The sequence below is a fragment of the Dama dama genome, chromosome 28, assembly GCF_033118175.1.
Source record: "Dama dama isolate Ldn47 chromosome 28, ASM3311817v1, whole genome shotgun sequence".
Taxonomy (NCBI): Eukaryota; Metazoa; Chordata; class Mammalia; order Artiodactyla; family Cervidae; genus Dama; species Dama dama.
The window spans coordinates 40,725,030-40,743,214 of NC_083708.1; the positions used below are offsets into that span (position 1 = coordinate 40,725,030).

Here is an 18,185-nt window from a genome sequence, read left to right on the forward strand (position 1 = left end):
TGAATGAGAAGTTACAGAAGAGCTCAAATCTCAGCCTATTAAAGTATTTTCTAGCAATTAGGGCTACCCAAAAATGAACAGAATGACTCAAAAAGAAACAATAAAGGCAGACAGTACATTCCCATCTGACATTTGACTATGTAACCCAGAGGTCCTCTTCAGCTCTAATATTCGATGATCCTATGAAATGTTGTCATCATATCTTGCTGCACAGCAAATAATTAACAACTGGAGTTACTTTGAAAACAGTACCCACAAGCAGTATCTTACTAAATGAAGATATGTTACCTAAGTGACTTACCTGCATACTATAAATCAAATTTCAACAGCTTTCTTTGAAACATCATGATGAAAGCAGTAGCTCATATTTTCTAAGACCCTCTAGATATATTCAGAATATCCAGAGAAAAGGTAGTTAAATCCAGGATAACAACAACCATCCTGGTTATCTGTAGAGGCCCTCCACACAATCTTAGAAAAATCAAAATTGCATTTTCTAGAATTCAAAGCATTGAAATCAGACTGAGTCCTTTGCCATTGTTAATAAAAGTGAGTCTTCCCCCCAAATAAAAAAGGTTTTAGTAATTATACATAGAGTTGAGTTCGTCCTATTCCTTTTCACTGACTGGAATCCACCACCTCTACCATTTCAATATTACTATTTCAATTACTCCTGGCATAGCCCCATGCTTATATAACATTTCTTATGGTTTTCAAAGGATTTTCTCATACAATAACTTATTTGAGCCTCATAGATGACATTTGAGCCTCATGATGACATGTTAGTTAGGATGACTAATCTCATTTGACAGATGAGAAAAAGGAAATATCAAATTAAATGACTGATCCAGTACCAGAGGATGAAATCAAAATCACAATCTAGTCTTCCCAGGTTACATTTTATTATTCATCAGGTATCCCATATGTTCATTAGTCCTAAAACAGAACTGATCAGAACTCTTCTAAGTAATAGTTGTGGAATAAAAGGAGCTTTACTTTTTCACAAAGAGAAAGAAGACTGTTGCCAAAAAGAACACACGCTTAGTTAAATGAAATCAAAACTATATGAGGAATTTAGATTTCCAGTTTAAAATGTTTACCCAACTGCTGTGAGAAAAATGCACAATCAGGAAAAGCACGTTTAATATTTCTAAAGGGTTGGATTAAAATTTCAGCTGTAAACTTCATTACTGTAATTAGATTTTTAATGCATATTTATTAAACATCCATTCAAATACTGTGTTCACAATTATTCATGAGTGTTTTGTACATTTATGTTGATTTTAACAAACTATAAACAGTGGCCACTGACCAGAAATGTTCTCCTACAATGACAGAAGCCCATACTAAGGTCATATGCAGCCTGTTTATGCTCTATTATGGTCTATTCATACCCAAAGAAAAATATTCAGCTGCTTTTCTGAAAACTGCAATGGTCATCAATGACCCAAAAAGTCAGATTTACCAGTGACACTAAAAGACCTATGTTTGATTCAGTGATGAATAAACAAAGTGCAGAAAAGAAGAAAATCAAATCTTAATTAAACTCTTTCTTTAGAAAAACAACATAAGCCATCATCAAGGAATGCATCACAAGATGATTTACTTTATTTATAAATGGCTGATTTAGGGGCTTTAAAAGGGTGCTTTTGATTTAAATAGAAAAATTATGAAAATTGAAACTAAATGCTTGCCAGTTATCATTCTTTTCCTTTAGAAGCTAGTTAATCTTCAATCTGTCAATGTGTGTAACTTTACAAAAGGAAAAAAAATAGTACTTTAAATTTCATAACAAATCAGTAAAATACTGCCTAAAAATCTGAATAAAGCTATTCTGAAGTAATTATAGGCATGGCCTAGCATACTGAGTAACTCCTTAATATTCACTCTTTCCAAACACTATTTAATAATGAAATCTAAGGGATCTATTTTCTTTCAAACAATAAAGAAAAATAACATCTATTTGTTATGTTCATTTAAAAATTTTTACACACATATATAAAAGAATTTTTAAATGGAATCTATAGGGGTTATAATTAAGATATAAATTGCATTATGGAGCTTTGAAGTAACTAAGAGCTACATGTTCAGGCTTTAAAAATTGCTGAAAACAGGTGTACCTGGTCAAGAACATGTACAGATAATGTGGAAAAGTATCTTTGAGGATGAGCTGAATGGAGAGAAAAAATAAGAAGGACAAGCAAGACAGTGAAAGAAGGTTATGAAAAAGATTCTAAAGATTAAAGTATGAGTTACCTCCAGCAGGGTACACACAGAAATGAGACCGCAACAGAGGACTTCAGGCAAGGAAGACAAAACACAGCAGGAAGAACAGCCATATTCAAAAGGCTCTTAAGAGAGAAAGTAGAACAAATCTTAGTCACTAGTCAGAGAAAATTATGAGAGGCCTAAGGAAACAGTGTGAGAGATAGTCAAGCTGAGGCTACATAACCTTCTGTCAATTTATAGAGCATATTAATGTACTGGTGCCAAGGCTGAACTATCCATTTCAAGACCATTGACAACTATTATTTCTGTAGCACTTTTGTGAAAAGACAAATCCAAAATAGTTAAATCCATTTAAACATTCACCATTCACTTAAAGAGAATGAAGATCATGAGGTAAAAAGCAGTGCTAATCTACGGTAGATCAGTAATCTGCCTCTAGACTCCTAAAGTTCCTTTCTAATGGGTGCCACTCTTAAGTAAGTAAGTGAAAGTCAGTCGTGTTCGACTCTTTGAGACCCCATGGACTAAGACAGTTCATGGAATTCTCTAGGCCAGAATACTGGAGTGGGTAGCCTTTCCCTTCTCCAGGGTATCTTCCCAATCCAGGGATCAAACACGGGTTTCCTGCATTGCAGGCAGATTCTTTACCAGCTGAGCCACAAGGGAAGCCCAAGAATATTGGGTGTGTAGCCAATCCCTTCTCCAGCGGATCTTCCCGACCCAGGAATCAAACTGGGGTCTCCTGCATTGCAGGCGGATTCTTTACCAACTGAGCTATCAAGGTAGCCGTGTTCAAAAGTTCCACTCTTGAACCCATTCTATTTCATCTGCCAACCCTCCACCCCAGAACTACATCTAGACACTAGCTATGCCATGTAGTGAGTTGTACTATGCTTTAAAAAAATTAACTCAAAGAAACCTGTTGTTGTTTAGTCACTTACGAAGTCATGTCTGACTCTATTGCGACACTATGGACTGCAGCATGCCAGGCTCCTCTGTCCATGGGATTTCCCAGGCAAGAATACTAGAGTGGGTCGCCATTTCCTTCTCCAGGGGATCTTCCCCACCTACGGATCAAACTCACGTCTCCTGCACTGGCAGGTGGAATCTTTACCACTGAGCCGGCAGGGAAGCCCAAAGAAACCATTATCATGAAGTTAATCAGCCTCAGGAGGAGGCATGAACATTCTTTTCTAAAACAATAATAAATGTTAATGGAAATCCAAGAAAGATGAAGTTTCACACAGGGTATTCATCTAATTGCGTAATAAAAGTTCAAAGTCCATTTTCTTAATCACTAATCTATACCACCAATAAATAATACCAATTCAAATGGTTGAGTGCTACTCACAGTAATACCTGATCAGGATCTCCAATGTGCATGTACTAAAAAAGAGATTGTGAGCTAAAGGTAAATATGAATCATCAGTTAAGAGAGAGATCTAAAAATATAACATTGAGATGCAGAAGGGCAGTATAATAATAAGAAATCACAAGATGTGACTCTCATATTCTGTCACCCCTATGAAACAATTTCCAAGGCTAGCTTAAGTAAAACAGATATGCTGATTTTAAGTTCTAGAAAAATTAGAACCATTCTCCTCCTTGGTTTCTCTCCTATTACTCTATGACCTCTCTAACTGCTCCCTGACAAGGTCACGTTCTTTTGCTCATAAAATAAGTTTTCCTTAAGAAGTCATTCCTAGTCTTTCCTCCTTTTCATTCTACAAATATTACCAAGCTAGTTCTTCCATTCTCATGGCTCTCAGCACCTCCTATTTCCTTTCTTAGATGCATATCTCATATTTCCCACAACTAATTAGATTTATTTACCTGGAATTATCACTAATATCTCAAATTTAATATATCCAAAATGGAACCTCCCCTAAAATACCTCTGGCCTTACTTTTTGTTTGTTTAGTTTTCTTTGATAGATAGAATATGATGCCATTAAGTTGCCCAAACTAGGAAGCCCAAATTGACCTTAACTCTGTTCTTTCCTTGTCTCCCCGAGAGCCGCTTGATTTTACCAAAACAGTATCTCTGAACTCCCTCCTTTGCTGCCCTGCTCTCCATTTTTACCATTTTTACCAGTAATTCAGGCCCTAAGTCACTCTCCTAGATAATCACCATGCTTCCAATATTCCCCCATCCAGGCATTCCTGATCTGTTTTTCAGGTGGCCCCAAGGTAATTATGCTAAAGTGGACCTGATCACTTCTCAAGAAATATTCAACAAAATCACCCTGAGCCCACATGTTTGCATACTACATAGGACTTTTCTAACCAGAATCTGGCCCACCTGCCAAGCTTCATCTCTACCTACTCCCCCTGAGGGACTATACGTACACCAATAAGTGCCAGTCACAAGTCACTTCTACACTTTTGCTTAAAAGCCCTTCCGTTTCCAAGCAAAGCTGCTTTCTTTTGTGTAGTTCTACAAGACTTCAGATGAGCCTAGGTTATGATGGTGTTAATGTCCATCATCTTGGTAAACAGCTAGTAAAACATAGTGGTTAAGTTTGTGCTTCTAGAGCAAAAATGCCTGGGTTCATATACCACTAGAGTGGTCAGACTGTTTATCTACAAAATAGAGATAACAGCAACTTTACATAAATAGCACAGGAAACTCTACTCAATATTCTGTAATAACTTATATGGGAAAAGAATCTGAAAAAGAATGAATATATGTATACGTGCAACTGAATCACTTTATACCTGAAATACAATGTTGTTAGTCAACTATATTCCAATATAAAATATAAAATTTTAAAATATAAATGTAAACAGTAAATAACCCCACCAAAAAAAAAAAATCAAGAAAAGGATAGAAAACAAACTTAAATCAGACTCCAGATACTGAATAACATTTAACTTAAATTTTTTCTTTTACTTAAAGAAGGGGAGGGAGCAATTTTAGTTACAGTTAAATTGACTTCTACCCTAACTGTATTTTCATCAAATGTCCACATTCAAAACTGACTAAATCTTGAGTATAGGAGACAGTATGAGTTCAGGTTAATAGCATTGGCCTTAGGTTCAGATGTAAGTCCAAATACAGTTTTTACTTGAATCCACAAGTTCTGCCACTTAACTAGCCATATAACTTTTACAACCTTGGTTTTCTCATCCCCAAAATAAGGATAATGAGAATTAAATAAGGTAAGGTATGTAGAAAGCATACTGTATGACCCCGAACAAACATCAGGTAAGTTTCATGTTATTATGATGTTCCTTAAATCCTAATTTTCATAAATTATGGTACATGCATAGAATGAAATTCTATTTTAACCATTTAAAATGTGAGGCAGTTCTACACGTATTGATGTGGAATGACTGCCAAGATATAGTATCAATACATGAGAAAAAAAAAAAGCCAGAAAAGTATGTACAGTACATTACCACTTCTATTTTTCTTTACCACAGATATTTATAAATATATATGTGTATATATATGTACACACACACACACAGATATATATATACACACAGAGAATGTCTCTGGAAGAATACATAAGAAACAAGTATCAGTAGTTGCTTTTGGGAAGAAAAACTAAGTGGCTGTGGGACAGGGGTGGAAGAAAGTCAACATTTTACCAAATTCCTTTTTGTACCTTTTGAATTTTGTATTGTTTACTTCTAGTGTCTATTCTGCAAAAAAAAAAAAATTTCTAAGTTTATATTATGATCGAAAAAACCTCATGCTACCAAAATATTCCATTATATAGTAAGTGTGCTAAGCCACTACACCCTATGGGCTGTAGTCTGCCAGGTTGCTCTGTCCATAGGATTCTCCAGGCAAGAATACTGGAGTGGGCTGCCATCTCCTCCAATACAGGAAGTGCATTATGCTAAACTTTACAATAAAACCTAAAGGGACTTAATCACAGTTCCAGTATTAATTTCAATTCTATTGTTGATAATAATCAAAGACTGATAGAGTTTTAGGTAAATTAGCCAATGAGAAACAATTTATTGAGATCTATGGCAAGAGTGGCCTGGAGATATTTTTTTTTTTTTTTTTTAAGTTATGTGGATGAGGGAGCAATAAGTATAACATCACTCAAAAAAAAATATATATATATATATATAAGGCACCAAACATTGTGCTAAGTTCTGAGGAAACTGACATCTGGTCCTTGCCTTTGAGTAACCTGCAATTTAGTGGAAGTATATGAACAGAGCAGGAAAATTAGCACTCCTGTGGTGGGCTTGCTTACTTAAAATACAGGTTCATTCATTCACGAACACATAACAATTCGAATGAATGAATGGTGCAAGCCTGGTGACAAAATACACTTCGCTGAAGCCTCTAGCAACTTTAAAAGTACACGAGAACTCGATCCCTCAATCTGAGAATGCTTGTACACTTGCATTCCCGGTAATCCAGAGAGCTCGCGGAGCCTGCAGGTGTCAGAGGCTTGGCTTTTCATTACAGTCCCGGGATGCCAGCCTGGAGACCTTGGGACTGAGACTGAGCAGGTTGGAAGAGTTCCCAGACCTCAAGCCCCCACTTGAATCCCTTCAAGCCAGGTACTCCCACACCTGGGCTTACAAAGTCTCAACTCTAACAGCCAGGGTCCGGAGGACAACAAACCCTGAGTCGACCCCTGACCCTCAAATGAAAAGTCATCCTGGGCCACCTCCCTCAGTGCTTAGGGCTCTTCCTGGAGCAGGCAATAATAGGAGAGCACGAGAGGGGGCAATCCCTCTGGAGGAAACCTCGAAAACTGTCAACCAAAGCGGCAGTATATGGAGCTCGAGGAGGGTTGACTGCCCCGAGGCTTCCTGGGTCATAAGCAGTGGGCCCGGCTTACTCCAGACACAGTCACTAACCTTTACAAAGAGGGTTTCCAGGGGCGATGGCCGAAGGGGTGAGAGCAGCGGCCCAAGCCCTGCACCCAACACATCTCCCTCTCAGCCGGCTCTGCGTTAAGCGCAGGGTAACCAAGGGCGACCATGAGGCCGCCATCTTGAGCTCCGTACCAGGGGAGGAAGAGGAAAACTTTATTGAAACCCAGAAAAGAGACGGTGGCACAGACAAACGTAGCCGGGTTCACGGAAGGCTCCGCCCGAGAGAATGAGCAGCGGAAGAACTCGACCTCTAGTAGCGAAGGGGCGGGCTGGCCTCCGATGCCCTTTGGATCCTTCCTGACAGAGCAAATCTGGACTACGACTCCCAGCATGCAGTGCGGCGGCACCGAGGGCGGGGTGGGCAGCTCAAGCCTGGTGAGAGGGACAATTGTCCACCCAGAGGCTGCAGCAGAGGATTCCAAAACCCTTTCAAGGAGTTAGAACGTGATTATAGCTTGTATTCAAACAGCCATCCCCGAGCCTTTTAGGTTAGAGAACCTGACCGAGATTCCAAAACCTAAAGTGCAGGTGATCCACTGGCTCATATTTTAACGAAATATTGATGCTACCTTCCATAAATGGTAGCCCCAATTTATTTGCCTCCAGCATCCAGCTCATCTTCAGCAGAGTATCTGAAATGTGCTCCTACCACTTTTGCTTTCTGTATTTTAATGCCATAAATTATTTTTGATGTGGCGTACACTCAAATGTTTTTAAAGAACATGGGGCAATGTATGTAACATGGGAAAGCCAATGGCCCAAAATGAATGAGTGCATAGAGTGGCCGTGGGACAGTACATCTAAAGAAGAATTTCTAAGTGATTAATTTTTGATTAATTTGATTTTCAAAATCAAAACTGTTTTGAGTCACTATGCTAAATACATTGGGAATACAAACTGCTGACCTGAAGAGTTAGTCAATCGGGTAGGAGGGATAAAGACAAAACAAAAGGTTTAACCACGTGTTGTGGAATCAATGAAAGAACACTTTGGCTGGGAAATCGGGAAGGCCTTCTAGAAGCTTTACTTTCAACAGGAAATGAAGACCTTCCAAGAACAAGGAATAGAGTGAGTTAAGGCAGGAAAGAAAACACGGATTACAGGAAGGAGAAAGCCAGGTTTCAAACTACACTAGAAAGAGTTCCAGAAAGTTAGGTTGTTGGTCTACAATAGACCTCCTCACCCATCACAGCCTTGTGGTGGTGAAGGGACTTGACTAACTCAATGCAGCCATGAGCCAGGCCCTGCAGGGCCACCCAAGAGGGGCCAGTCATAGTGAAGAGTTCTGACAAAATCTTCTACAATAGAAGATTCCAAAGAAACAGGAAAAAGAGAGCATGTAGCATGGTATAATATTTTGGAGACTTCTCTGTCAAATCATTTATGGAAAAATTATTTTGATTGTCTTCCAAAATATGTTGTCAAATTATTTTTTTTCTATCTTTAATTACATCTGAAAGGACAAACTATTCCTGCATGTTTGTTTCATTTAATATCACTAATTTTGGGTGTGACACTTTGTGAAAGACCTTTTGAAAAAAATTGGACTATTTCTTCCTTGACTTACACATTTATCACACTCAAGACTTTCAGAGAGTGTCTGAGTATCATTTTGTTTGCTCTTGGAAAACTACTGCTTGTCTTGGATAATGAAATTACCTCTTATTAAAGATTCCAAGTTTAATAATTATGGAAGTGAAATAAGAACTCACATATAGTTTAATGCCAAACTTCTAGGAAGACTTGCAGGAAATTTTCACATGACTAAACAAGTGGACAGAAACATGGCAAATGAACTTTATTGTGTACAAATATAAGGTAACTTAGAAATAAATTACATTTTTTTGTATTCAAGAGAATTTATTATGATACTTAAGTAGCCTTTGTAAACTATTTTATTAAAACATCAATCCCAGGGACTTCCTTGGTGTTCCAGTGGCTAAGACTCCACACTCCCAATACAAGGGGCCTAGGTTCCATCCCTGGTCAGGGAACTAGATCCCACATACTGCAACTAAGACCTGGCTCAGTCAAATAAATCAATAATTTTTTAAAAATAAACAAAAACCGAAAAATATGACCTATCTGACTACATTCCATCACAGATTCTAAACTTGTAATGCCTCCCTAAAGTCTATGGAAGTAAATACAATTTATTATATATCTTTAAAAAATCAAGATCTGGTTCCTACCTACCTTACTGTCTTCTCATATTGAATGAATGAAGCCCTGTGATTTAAGTATCTCATTTGTTTTCATGAATCTCCATATATATTATTTTCAAAAAAACTGGAAAACTGATCTCATCTTCCTACTCCCTATCCCCAACTTTATTTCCTAAGTGTGTTCTGATACTTTTTTAATTAGAAAAAAAACTACTGGGATTAGCAGATACAAACTACTATATATACATTATATAAACAAGTCCTACCGTGTAGCACAGAGAACTATATTCAATATCCTGTAATAAACCATAATGGAAAAGAATATATATGTATATGTGTGTAACTGAATCATTTTGCTGTATACCAAAAACTAACATATTTGTTCAACCATACTTCAATTTTAAAAAAAGAATCATGAAAACTAGTAATTGAATATTTCCAGGGCAATTCGAAGAATGTTCCAGGTTTAATACTGCATATGTATTCAGTATTTATCATTACAAAATCAAAAAAATGCCATGTATATGGATATCCAGACTTATGAGAAAAGTTCTTTTTAAATCTTGTGTGTGTGTTAGTCGCTCAGTCGCGTCCAACTCTTTGCAACCCCATGGATTATATGTCGCCTATAGCCCGTCCATGGAATTCTCCAGGCAAGAGTACTGGAATGGGTTGCCATTTCCTCCTCCAGGGATCTTCCTGACTCAGGAATCAAACCTGGGTCTTCTGCATTGCAGGCAGATTCTTTACCATCTGAGTCACCAGGGAAACCAGGTAACTTCTAAATCTTAAAGGTATCTTAAAGATCTGATTTTAACCCAGCAATTTTACATATTCCCAAAATGGACGTGAGTTTGAGTAAGCTCTGGGAGTTGGTGATGGACAGGGAAGCCTGGCATGCTGCAGTCCATGGGGTCGCAAAAAGTCAGACACTATTGAGTAACTGAACTGAACTGAATTTTACATATTGAGACTCAATGATCCTAAGAGAGAATAATTTATCCAAGATAACACAGACACCGCTCCTTCTTGAAATTAACTGAACAGTAAAAGAGACTGAAAACTTATTTATTTAGTTAGTTCCTCAAATGGTCTTTAAATAAGACCTATATATAGGCAAAAACTATACTAAGCTATAAGAATTTTGATTGTCACATAGTGATGGTCATAATCAATCTAGTTTTGTTGTCTGGTTAGTTAAATTTGATGCAATGCATATCCAGACAATCAAATAGACTCAGTGTTTTTCAGTTCTATAGATATAGATTGTTTTTTCAGAGGAACTAAAATTAAATTGCAGCTATTCATCAAGACTCAAAGTGCAATCATAAAGCTATACGAACTCATTTGTTTATAAGTGTTAGTTCTTACACCAGGTGACTGCACTCAAAATTAGCCATGATTTGACCTAGACTTCAAAGGAATCAGCTGGTGTTTTATTTTGAAATGGACATCTTGGGAAGATTACTTGGATAAATAATTACCCAACTTTACTGATAATAGAGAATTTCTCAAGCTAGACTCTCTAGATGATAAAACTTGAATACCTTTTGGTCATGGGACATATCTAACTCAGGAAGGGTGTCTTCTGCCAAAACCAAGACTAGAGAAACTAAGGCACCAGATGAGGAAAGGATCATGAGACCGCTAATGTCTATACACATAAGGGCCCAATTTTCCCAGCATGTGTCTCACTTAGGCCAAGTAATTCTCATCAACTTCAAAGGGAGTGATGTGCATCCACAGATCTGAGTTTGCCATATCCAGGGCTTACTCAGCAGGAATACATACTATAATTCATGATACCAGGCTTCATTCTTTAGTCCAAATCAACCCAGCTGGATTTTGAAGCTTTTGTTCTTGGAAATGATCAACTGTCCCTTAAAATATCAAATCCACTTGACTTTATTTCACATATCAATCCTGTTGATTACTCAAGACAAGCCATAGTTTGAGTTTATAGACTGATATGTAAGACATGTATTTTAGAGTTGCATGCTATACTACTATGTAGTTTTATAGTATTAAATTACTAAAATTTATCCTGGAAATGATTTTATGCATAGCAAAGAGAGAAACAAGAGATATGACTTCCTGTGTTTGCTGTTCAACAATTTTTTTAAAATATAATTCTGTTTATAGGTACTGTTTTTCAGCTTTAATTTGATACTTTAATACCAGGTAAATTATCTTTTTATTTAATTACTTTTATATAATAGCAACCTTGAAAGTCTGAAAAATGATTAAAGGGCATTTTCTAAGAAACAGATTTCTGGACTTAAATTACACAATTTTTCTGCTTATAGTTTTGATGTTATCTAAGTTATTATTATATTATTACTATTATTAAATAGTTATAAAATGGCAAGTATAGAGTTTGACATTTACAAATATCTGAGATGTTAGGTCTAAAATGTTTTTAATCACAGATTTTGAAAATTAATACAAGTATACTCCCATTGTCTTTTTTATTGTTGTTTAGCACTTATTAGTTTTGACTCACTCTAGCATGTTATACACATAGCACCTGTGCCCATTTAGCAAAGAATTTCAGTACAAATCACTCTGAATTGAATAGACATCTCTAAGAAGCATTACAATTGTTGCAATATTTTTAGAAACTGAAACAAGGAAATAAACAACTTCAGTAAAAGTGATTTAAATAACAAATAACGTATCTTTATAAACAGCTTATCTCCTTGAGAACAAAGAATAAACAAGGAGACAAGGTTTTTTTTTTCCTTCCACTATTAAAGCAGATCACAATATGAATGGGTGAAATGTCATGAATAATTGGAGAAAATCACAGAGTAATCTTCGACAAAAACATCTGATTTATTTAAATTGTCGTTGTTTGTCTTATTAGAACCTTTATTTAACCTTGTTATCCACAAGGCAGTATTCAAGCTGGTTTTTCAAAAATATACTCTGGAACTAACGATATTTTGAAATTTTTGACTTTCGCGTATGCAGGCTATGGTAATGTAAATCTCCCATGACAGATGTTTTACTTGGGACCTAATTAACTGACATTACCTTAGACAGAAATGCCTATGAAAACCTAATGTTTTGAATCTAAAATGACAGTAAATAAATCAAGGCTTTGAAACATTCTGTCAGTAGATTTAAGCTTAGCTTTCTGGTCAAGAGGATCAAGCTTTTGAGTACTTGATTCATTTAGTTACAACATTGATTGAATATCATCTGCTCACAGACCTAGCCATACACCTCCAGTCATTTCTAATCATAGCTTCAAGGCTTCTTCCTATGATTTTCCAAGCACATTCTTTCTTCCTAGATAAGGTCATTTCCAATCTCCTTCACAGATTCTAGGCATTTCAGGGCTTACCACATGTCTGGTGCTGTTCTCAGTGCTTTACAAATATTAATTCTCAATGCTCATTACCACCTGGTAAGGTAGACACCATTGTTGTCCCCATTTTATACATGAAGAAACAGAGGCACAGGCAGGCAAAGTAACTTTTCTAGGGTTGCTCATCTACTAAGGATTTTGCCCATGTCCTCTACCAAACCCTGACTTAATAGAATATGATTTGCTCATAGTGCTGTCTTCAAGTCAGACACGTTTATGTAAAATATAAATTTCTAAATGAGAAATATTTCTAATACAAAAACATATCAGAATGGTGATGTGTAAATCATGCTAGAATTCTGCATAATGGATAGAAGAGATCAGAGAAAGTAAGGCAGTATGGAGAATTCTGCAGTCTAACCAAACTAAGATATGGCGGGGGGCGGGGCGGGGGTGAAGAATAGATGAGAAAGGAGAGAAAAAAGATGACTCACTGTTATAAGTCCAAGTGATTTACAGCAGAAAGGATGTAAATATCAGAAGTATTGCTTAAGAATAAGTGGGATGAGACTGACTTAGACAGTCAGAGTTTGATTTAGTCAATAGGACAACAAACAGAAATAGCACATGGTTGCCTGGGTGAGTGTGTGTGGGGGTCGGGGTGGCAAACACTGTAGTAATATGCCCGTACTCTAGGTTGAGGTAAGTATAGATCTGGGAGCATTAAACAGCTGAGTGGATCAAGCCTTGTTGCAGCAGGACTGGTCAATCTCTCTATCAAGACCAATTCACAAGACTTCCCTGCTGGCCTAGGGGTTAAGAATCCACCGGCCAGGGCAGGAGACATGGGTTTGATCCCTGGTCTGTGAAGATTTGAGATGCCTGTGCACCTGTGCCCCAGAGCCCAGGAGGGGCAATTCCTGAGCCCAGGCTCCGCAACTACTGAAGCCCGTGCGGCCTGGAGCTCATGCTCCACAACAAAAGAAGCCTCTGAAGTGAGAAGCCCATGCATACAACTGGAGAGTAGACCACGCTCGTCACACTAGAGAAAAGCCTGTGCAGCAACAAAGACCCAGCGCGACCAAAATAAAACAAAGAAACAAACAGAAAACCTGACTAAATTTAAAAAAAAAACACACCATAATCCACAGGTTCTGGCGGAATCCACCTTCTATGAAGATGCGGTCCTAAATGTAGTTAGGAGAGCTTACTTCCTTTGCAAACACAACTAAGAACCAAAGCTGGTATGCCTGGAGTGTGTATTCTGGTGGCAAGGCCTTTCACTAGAACGCTGACGACAATTCACATAGATTTACCAGGTCCTTCTCCTCCCTATAGAAGTTATGGTGCTGTTTGCATCCTGAGATTTGGCATCTCACAGATATCCAATCTGGACAGTCCTCCATTGCTTAATGCAGTACCTTCTTTAGGTCAAACCAAAGAAACAGGGGCAGTTCAGTTCAGTTCAGTCGCTCAGTCGTGTCCGACTCTTTGTGACCCCATGGACTGCAGCATGCCAGGCTTCCCTGTCTATCACCAACTCATGGAGTTTACTCAAACTCATGTCCATTGAGTTGGTGATGCCATCCAACCATCTCATCCTCTGTCGTCTCCTTCTGCTTTCAGTCTTTCCCAGCATCAGGGTCTTTTCCAACGAGTCAGTTCTTCACATCAGGTGGCTGAAGTATTGGAGTTTCAGCTTCAATATCAGTCCTTCCAATGAATGCTCAGGATGGATTTCCTTTAGGATGGACTGGTTGAGTCTCCTTGCTGTCCAAGGGACTCTCAAGAGTCTTCTCCAACACCACAGTTCAAAAGCATCAATTCTTTGGCGCTCAGCTTTCTTTATTGTCCAACTCTCACATCCATAGAGGGGCAGCTATTTCTCAAGTCCATTCTCTTCTCTACATTCCCATTGCTGCCGTCATAGTTCTGCCAGAGTGATCTTTCTAAACTAAAAATCAAGTCTCTCTCATTCAGAGGTTTCCTTTAGGATGTCTTTAGATAATGTCCAGAACCGTAAACATTGACTGAAATGCCTTCTAGCCTTAGTCCTTGTCGTTTTGCCCTTTCATCCAGTGGTACTAACTGCCTGTAGTGCCCCAGCAGTGCTTTCCTCTGGACCTCGGCACATGTTTACCTCTATCTCTGGAATGCACCTCCCACACAGAGGCACACCCAAAGCACAGATGCTGTGTGCGTCAGACACCAGCTTCAAGCCCCATGTTTACTGTTGCTCCCTTTTGGAATTCTTTCCCTACTCCCCTCGAGACTGGGCTATGTGGCTCTCATCACACTCTATTGGCATGTCCCTATGACCAGACTGAAAGATCCTGTAAGTAAACACTGTATGTTGTTCACCAGCTTCCCTCTCTCCATCCGCAAGCTCCTAGCACAGCAGTTGGTTTATAGCACTTGCTCAGCAACTATTTGTCACATGAATGGCTAGAAGGATTTTAAGAGTCCTAAGGGGGACATATCTGTTCAGCTAAGGAGACCACATAATGCCGTTGGTTCTGGAAATGACCCTCTCCCTGCCCCACCAATAAATCAATACATATGGCATTCTTGAGATTCTCTAGATCCTTGCTATCTGCTATGGTCTGGAGACCAGCAACAATGGCATTTTCTGGAACTTGCCAGAAATGCAAACTCTCAGGCCTCATCCTAGAACTCCTGTATCAGAATCTGTAGTTCTACCCAATCCCCAGGTGAGCTGTAGGCATATTAATGATTGAGGAACACTGCTCTGAGTATTGGTGGCTCTTTAGTCAGAAAGTTCATAATCCATTTTCTTGAGAGAAGGAATACAAATACCTAGTTCCCACTGTTCCTGCAGCTAAGGACTTGCATATTTTCACCCCAATTCAGGTTTACACTAATCTTGCCTGACCTTACATGGTTGAACTCAGTCACACTGTATGATATCACAGGCTTTCAATTTCAAAAGGAATCCTGTGCCTTTTTATTTTTTTCAGAAGTCAATCACTTGACCAGGGACAGAAATCACTCATTGTCATGGCTGCTTTTGACTCTTCCAGACATTGGATCCAAAGTCATCTATAAGAGGAGAGTCCCTCCTCACCCAGTAGTGGGTCTTAACATTCCTGATGTCTGAGCAGTCCTCAACCATTGGGTGGTGTACTCAGCATTTGGCTGGGGAGCAACCATGGGAAATGTGGACTCAGATCAAATGCAGTAATGAAATTTCAGCACACAGCAGCTGAGGTCATAGGTTAATTATGTTTCCTGAGACTAGAGATCTGAGAGGCACATTCTTATGGCTATCACAAAGGGTAAAGAGAAGTTATAGGGAAAATGGCTTAATTGGTGGAGAAGAACTTGAAAACAGCAAGAGAGAGGGGTTCTGATGTTGATACAACTATTTGGATACTGCCTGGTTTACCAATACAGAAGAGACACTAAATCACACACACACACACGTAACAAAATGGAGAATTGTGTGTTGGACAAAACTTTGTGTGTCTCAGGATGGGGAGTAATATCCGTCAAAGGGTATGCCGAAAACACAACAGATCAGCAAGTGCTCACTAACCTGCCTTCTGTGAGTCGCATTTACTAGGCTTATTTTGCTGAGTGGCTCACTCCAGGTCTTGCCCCTTCTTCTTTTTTTTTGGTCACGTGGCACACGTGGGGGCTGTTAGCTCCCCAACTGTGGATCAAACCATACCTCTTGCAGTGGAACTGCGGAGTCTTAACCACTGAACTGTCAGGAAAGTTACTTTAAATGAAATCATGAACAAATATACCAAAAAGATCAGTGTGAAGATATGTTCAACTAAAGTATTAGCCTCCCCAATACCCTAAACTCTTAGTCCAGGGAGCAAACCTGCACTTACCCCTCCCTGATCGTGGAAGTAGAAAACAACCTTTAAGAGAAGGATAGAGACTATCTGATATGTTCCTAGAAGGGCTTAACATCATCTCCAAAGTTTTTGATTCTCCAACCCCAGCTGGGTGTGCAACAATTCAATTCTGACACTCACTACCTAGAGTTAACACAAACCCTGCCAGGTTAAAGACTTAGACCCACAAGACTGCAGACACCAGCTTTAAATGCGGTACCTAAGCTACCCGCTTCTGCCTCCTGCCTGAAAAGTGAAAGTGTTAGTCACTCAGTCATGTGTGATTCTTTGCGAATCCATGGACTATAGCCCACCAGGCTCCTCTGTCTGTGGAGTTTTCTAGAGAAGAATACTGAAGTGGATTGCCATTTCCTTTTCCAGGGGATCTTCCCGACCCGGGGATTGAACCTGGGTCTCCCGCAATGTGGGCAGATTCCTTACCATCTGAGCCACCAGGTGCCTAATTGGTTACGAATTTGAGGACTCTCATGGCCCTCTTTCCCCTAAGTTTTGATAATTTGATTCACAGAACACAGAGAAGAAAAAAAATACTTTATGTTTAAGCTTATTTGCAGGATTACAGCTCAGGAATAGCCAAGTGGAAGAGGTGCACAGGGCAAAGTATGGGGGACGGGGCGCAAGGCCCTTCCTTGCCTTCTCCTGTCTGCCACGCTCCGGGAGTCAGGGGGTGGGGCTGAAAGTTTTAATGTGCTTCGCTTTATTGTGCTTTGCGGATACGGCACTTCTTACAAATTGAAGGTTTGCGGCAACTCATTGTGGAGCAGGTCTATCAGTGCTATCTTTCCCACAGCATTATTTTTTAATTAAGGTTTGTACATTGTTTTTGGAGACATATCATTGTAAACAGACTACAGTGTAGTGTAAACATATTTGTATGCATTGGGAAAACTAAAAATTTGTGGACTTGCTTCTAGAGTAGATAATAACCAAATGGACATAAAACAGAGTAACACAAGAGAAACAAACTTAATTTTGTATGTACAGAGTCCCATAGAACCAAGTGACTAGAGTAAGTTGGGCAGTTAAACCTTATGAGCCATCCTGAGCTAGGGAGTGGGATAGGGGTCTGGGGCTTCCAAAGGGAAGGGCAGTAATTCAAAGGACAGTAAGAAAAGCAGATGTCTGGCAATTAGGATGTTTGCCTTGCCACAGAGATAGGTCATTCAGACAAAATCTATCTTTGGTAATAGCTCTCTCTGGGCCAGGCCCCCATCTTTCTTTTAAATAGAGAGGAAAGTGGTACAAGTTTTTCTGAAGTCAGTTGCCTCTTGATTGTCCTCCATTCAAGACAGTCTGCATGCCAAAGTGGCATATTTTGGGGTCACACATTCTGCTTCCTTTCAGGGACCAGCTGAATAAATTATAGAAAATCATGTAATGAAATACTTTACTGCTATATTAAGTGTGGATCTAGCTCCAAGATATGTTGTTAAGTGAAGGTGCAAAAGTGTGTGTATTCTATGATGCCATTTCTGTTATATAATACCTATGTATATAAACACACACATTTTACATGCTAGACTATTTCTGGAAGGACACAAAGATATGCAGCAAGAAACTGATAACTGACTGTCAATAGAAAGGGGAAGTAGATGGCTGCAGATAGGGACTGGAGGCAGGTGTTTCAATGGATGCTCTTAAGTGCACTTTGACTTCTGAATCATGAAAATGTTTTATTTAAAATGAACAAACAAATCATAGTGTTTATAAAATTCCCTCAGTACTAAATCTGAAAATG

At 38.8% G+C, this 18,185-nt stretch overlaps 1 protein-coding gene across 3 annotated transcripts in view; it reads right to left on the reverse strand.

Moving 5' to 3' along the window:
* Nucleotides 1–7,290, reverse strand: part of AFG1L (AFG1 like ATPase) — a 189,629-nt gene extending 182,339 nt beyond the window's left edge. Inside the window, exon 1 of one of the 3 annotated variants that reach the window (XM_061131463.1) lies at nt 7,065–7,290. In XM_061131463.1, the coding sequence (XP_060987446.1) occupies nt 7,065–7,200 (136 nt within the window). In that variant the 5' untranslated portion in view covers nt 7,201–7,290. The remainder of the gene's footprint in view (nt 1–7,064) is intronic. The other 2 variants (XM_061131464.1, XM_061131462.1) reach the window with 2 other exon arrangements.
* Nucleotides 7,291–18,185: the final 10,895 nt, after the last annotated feature.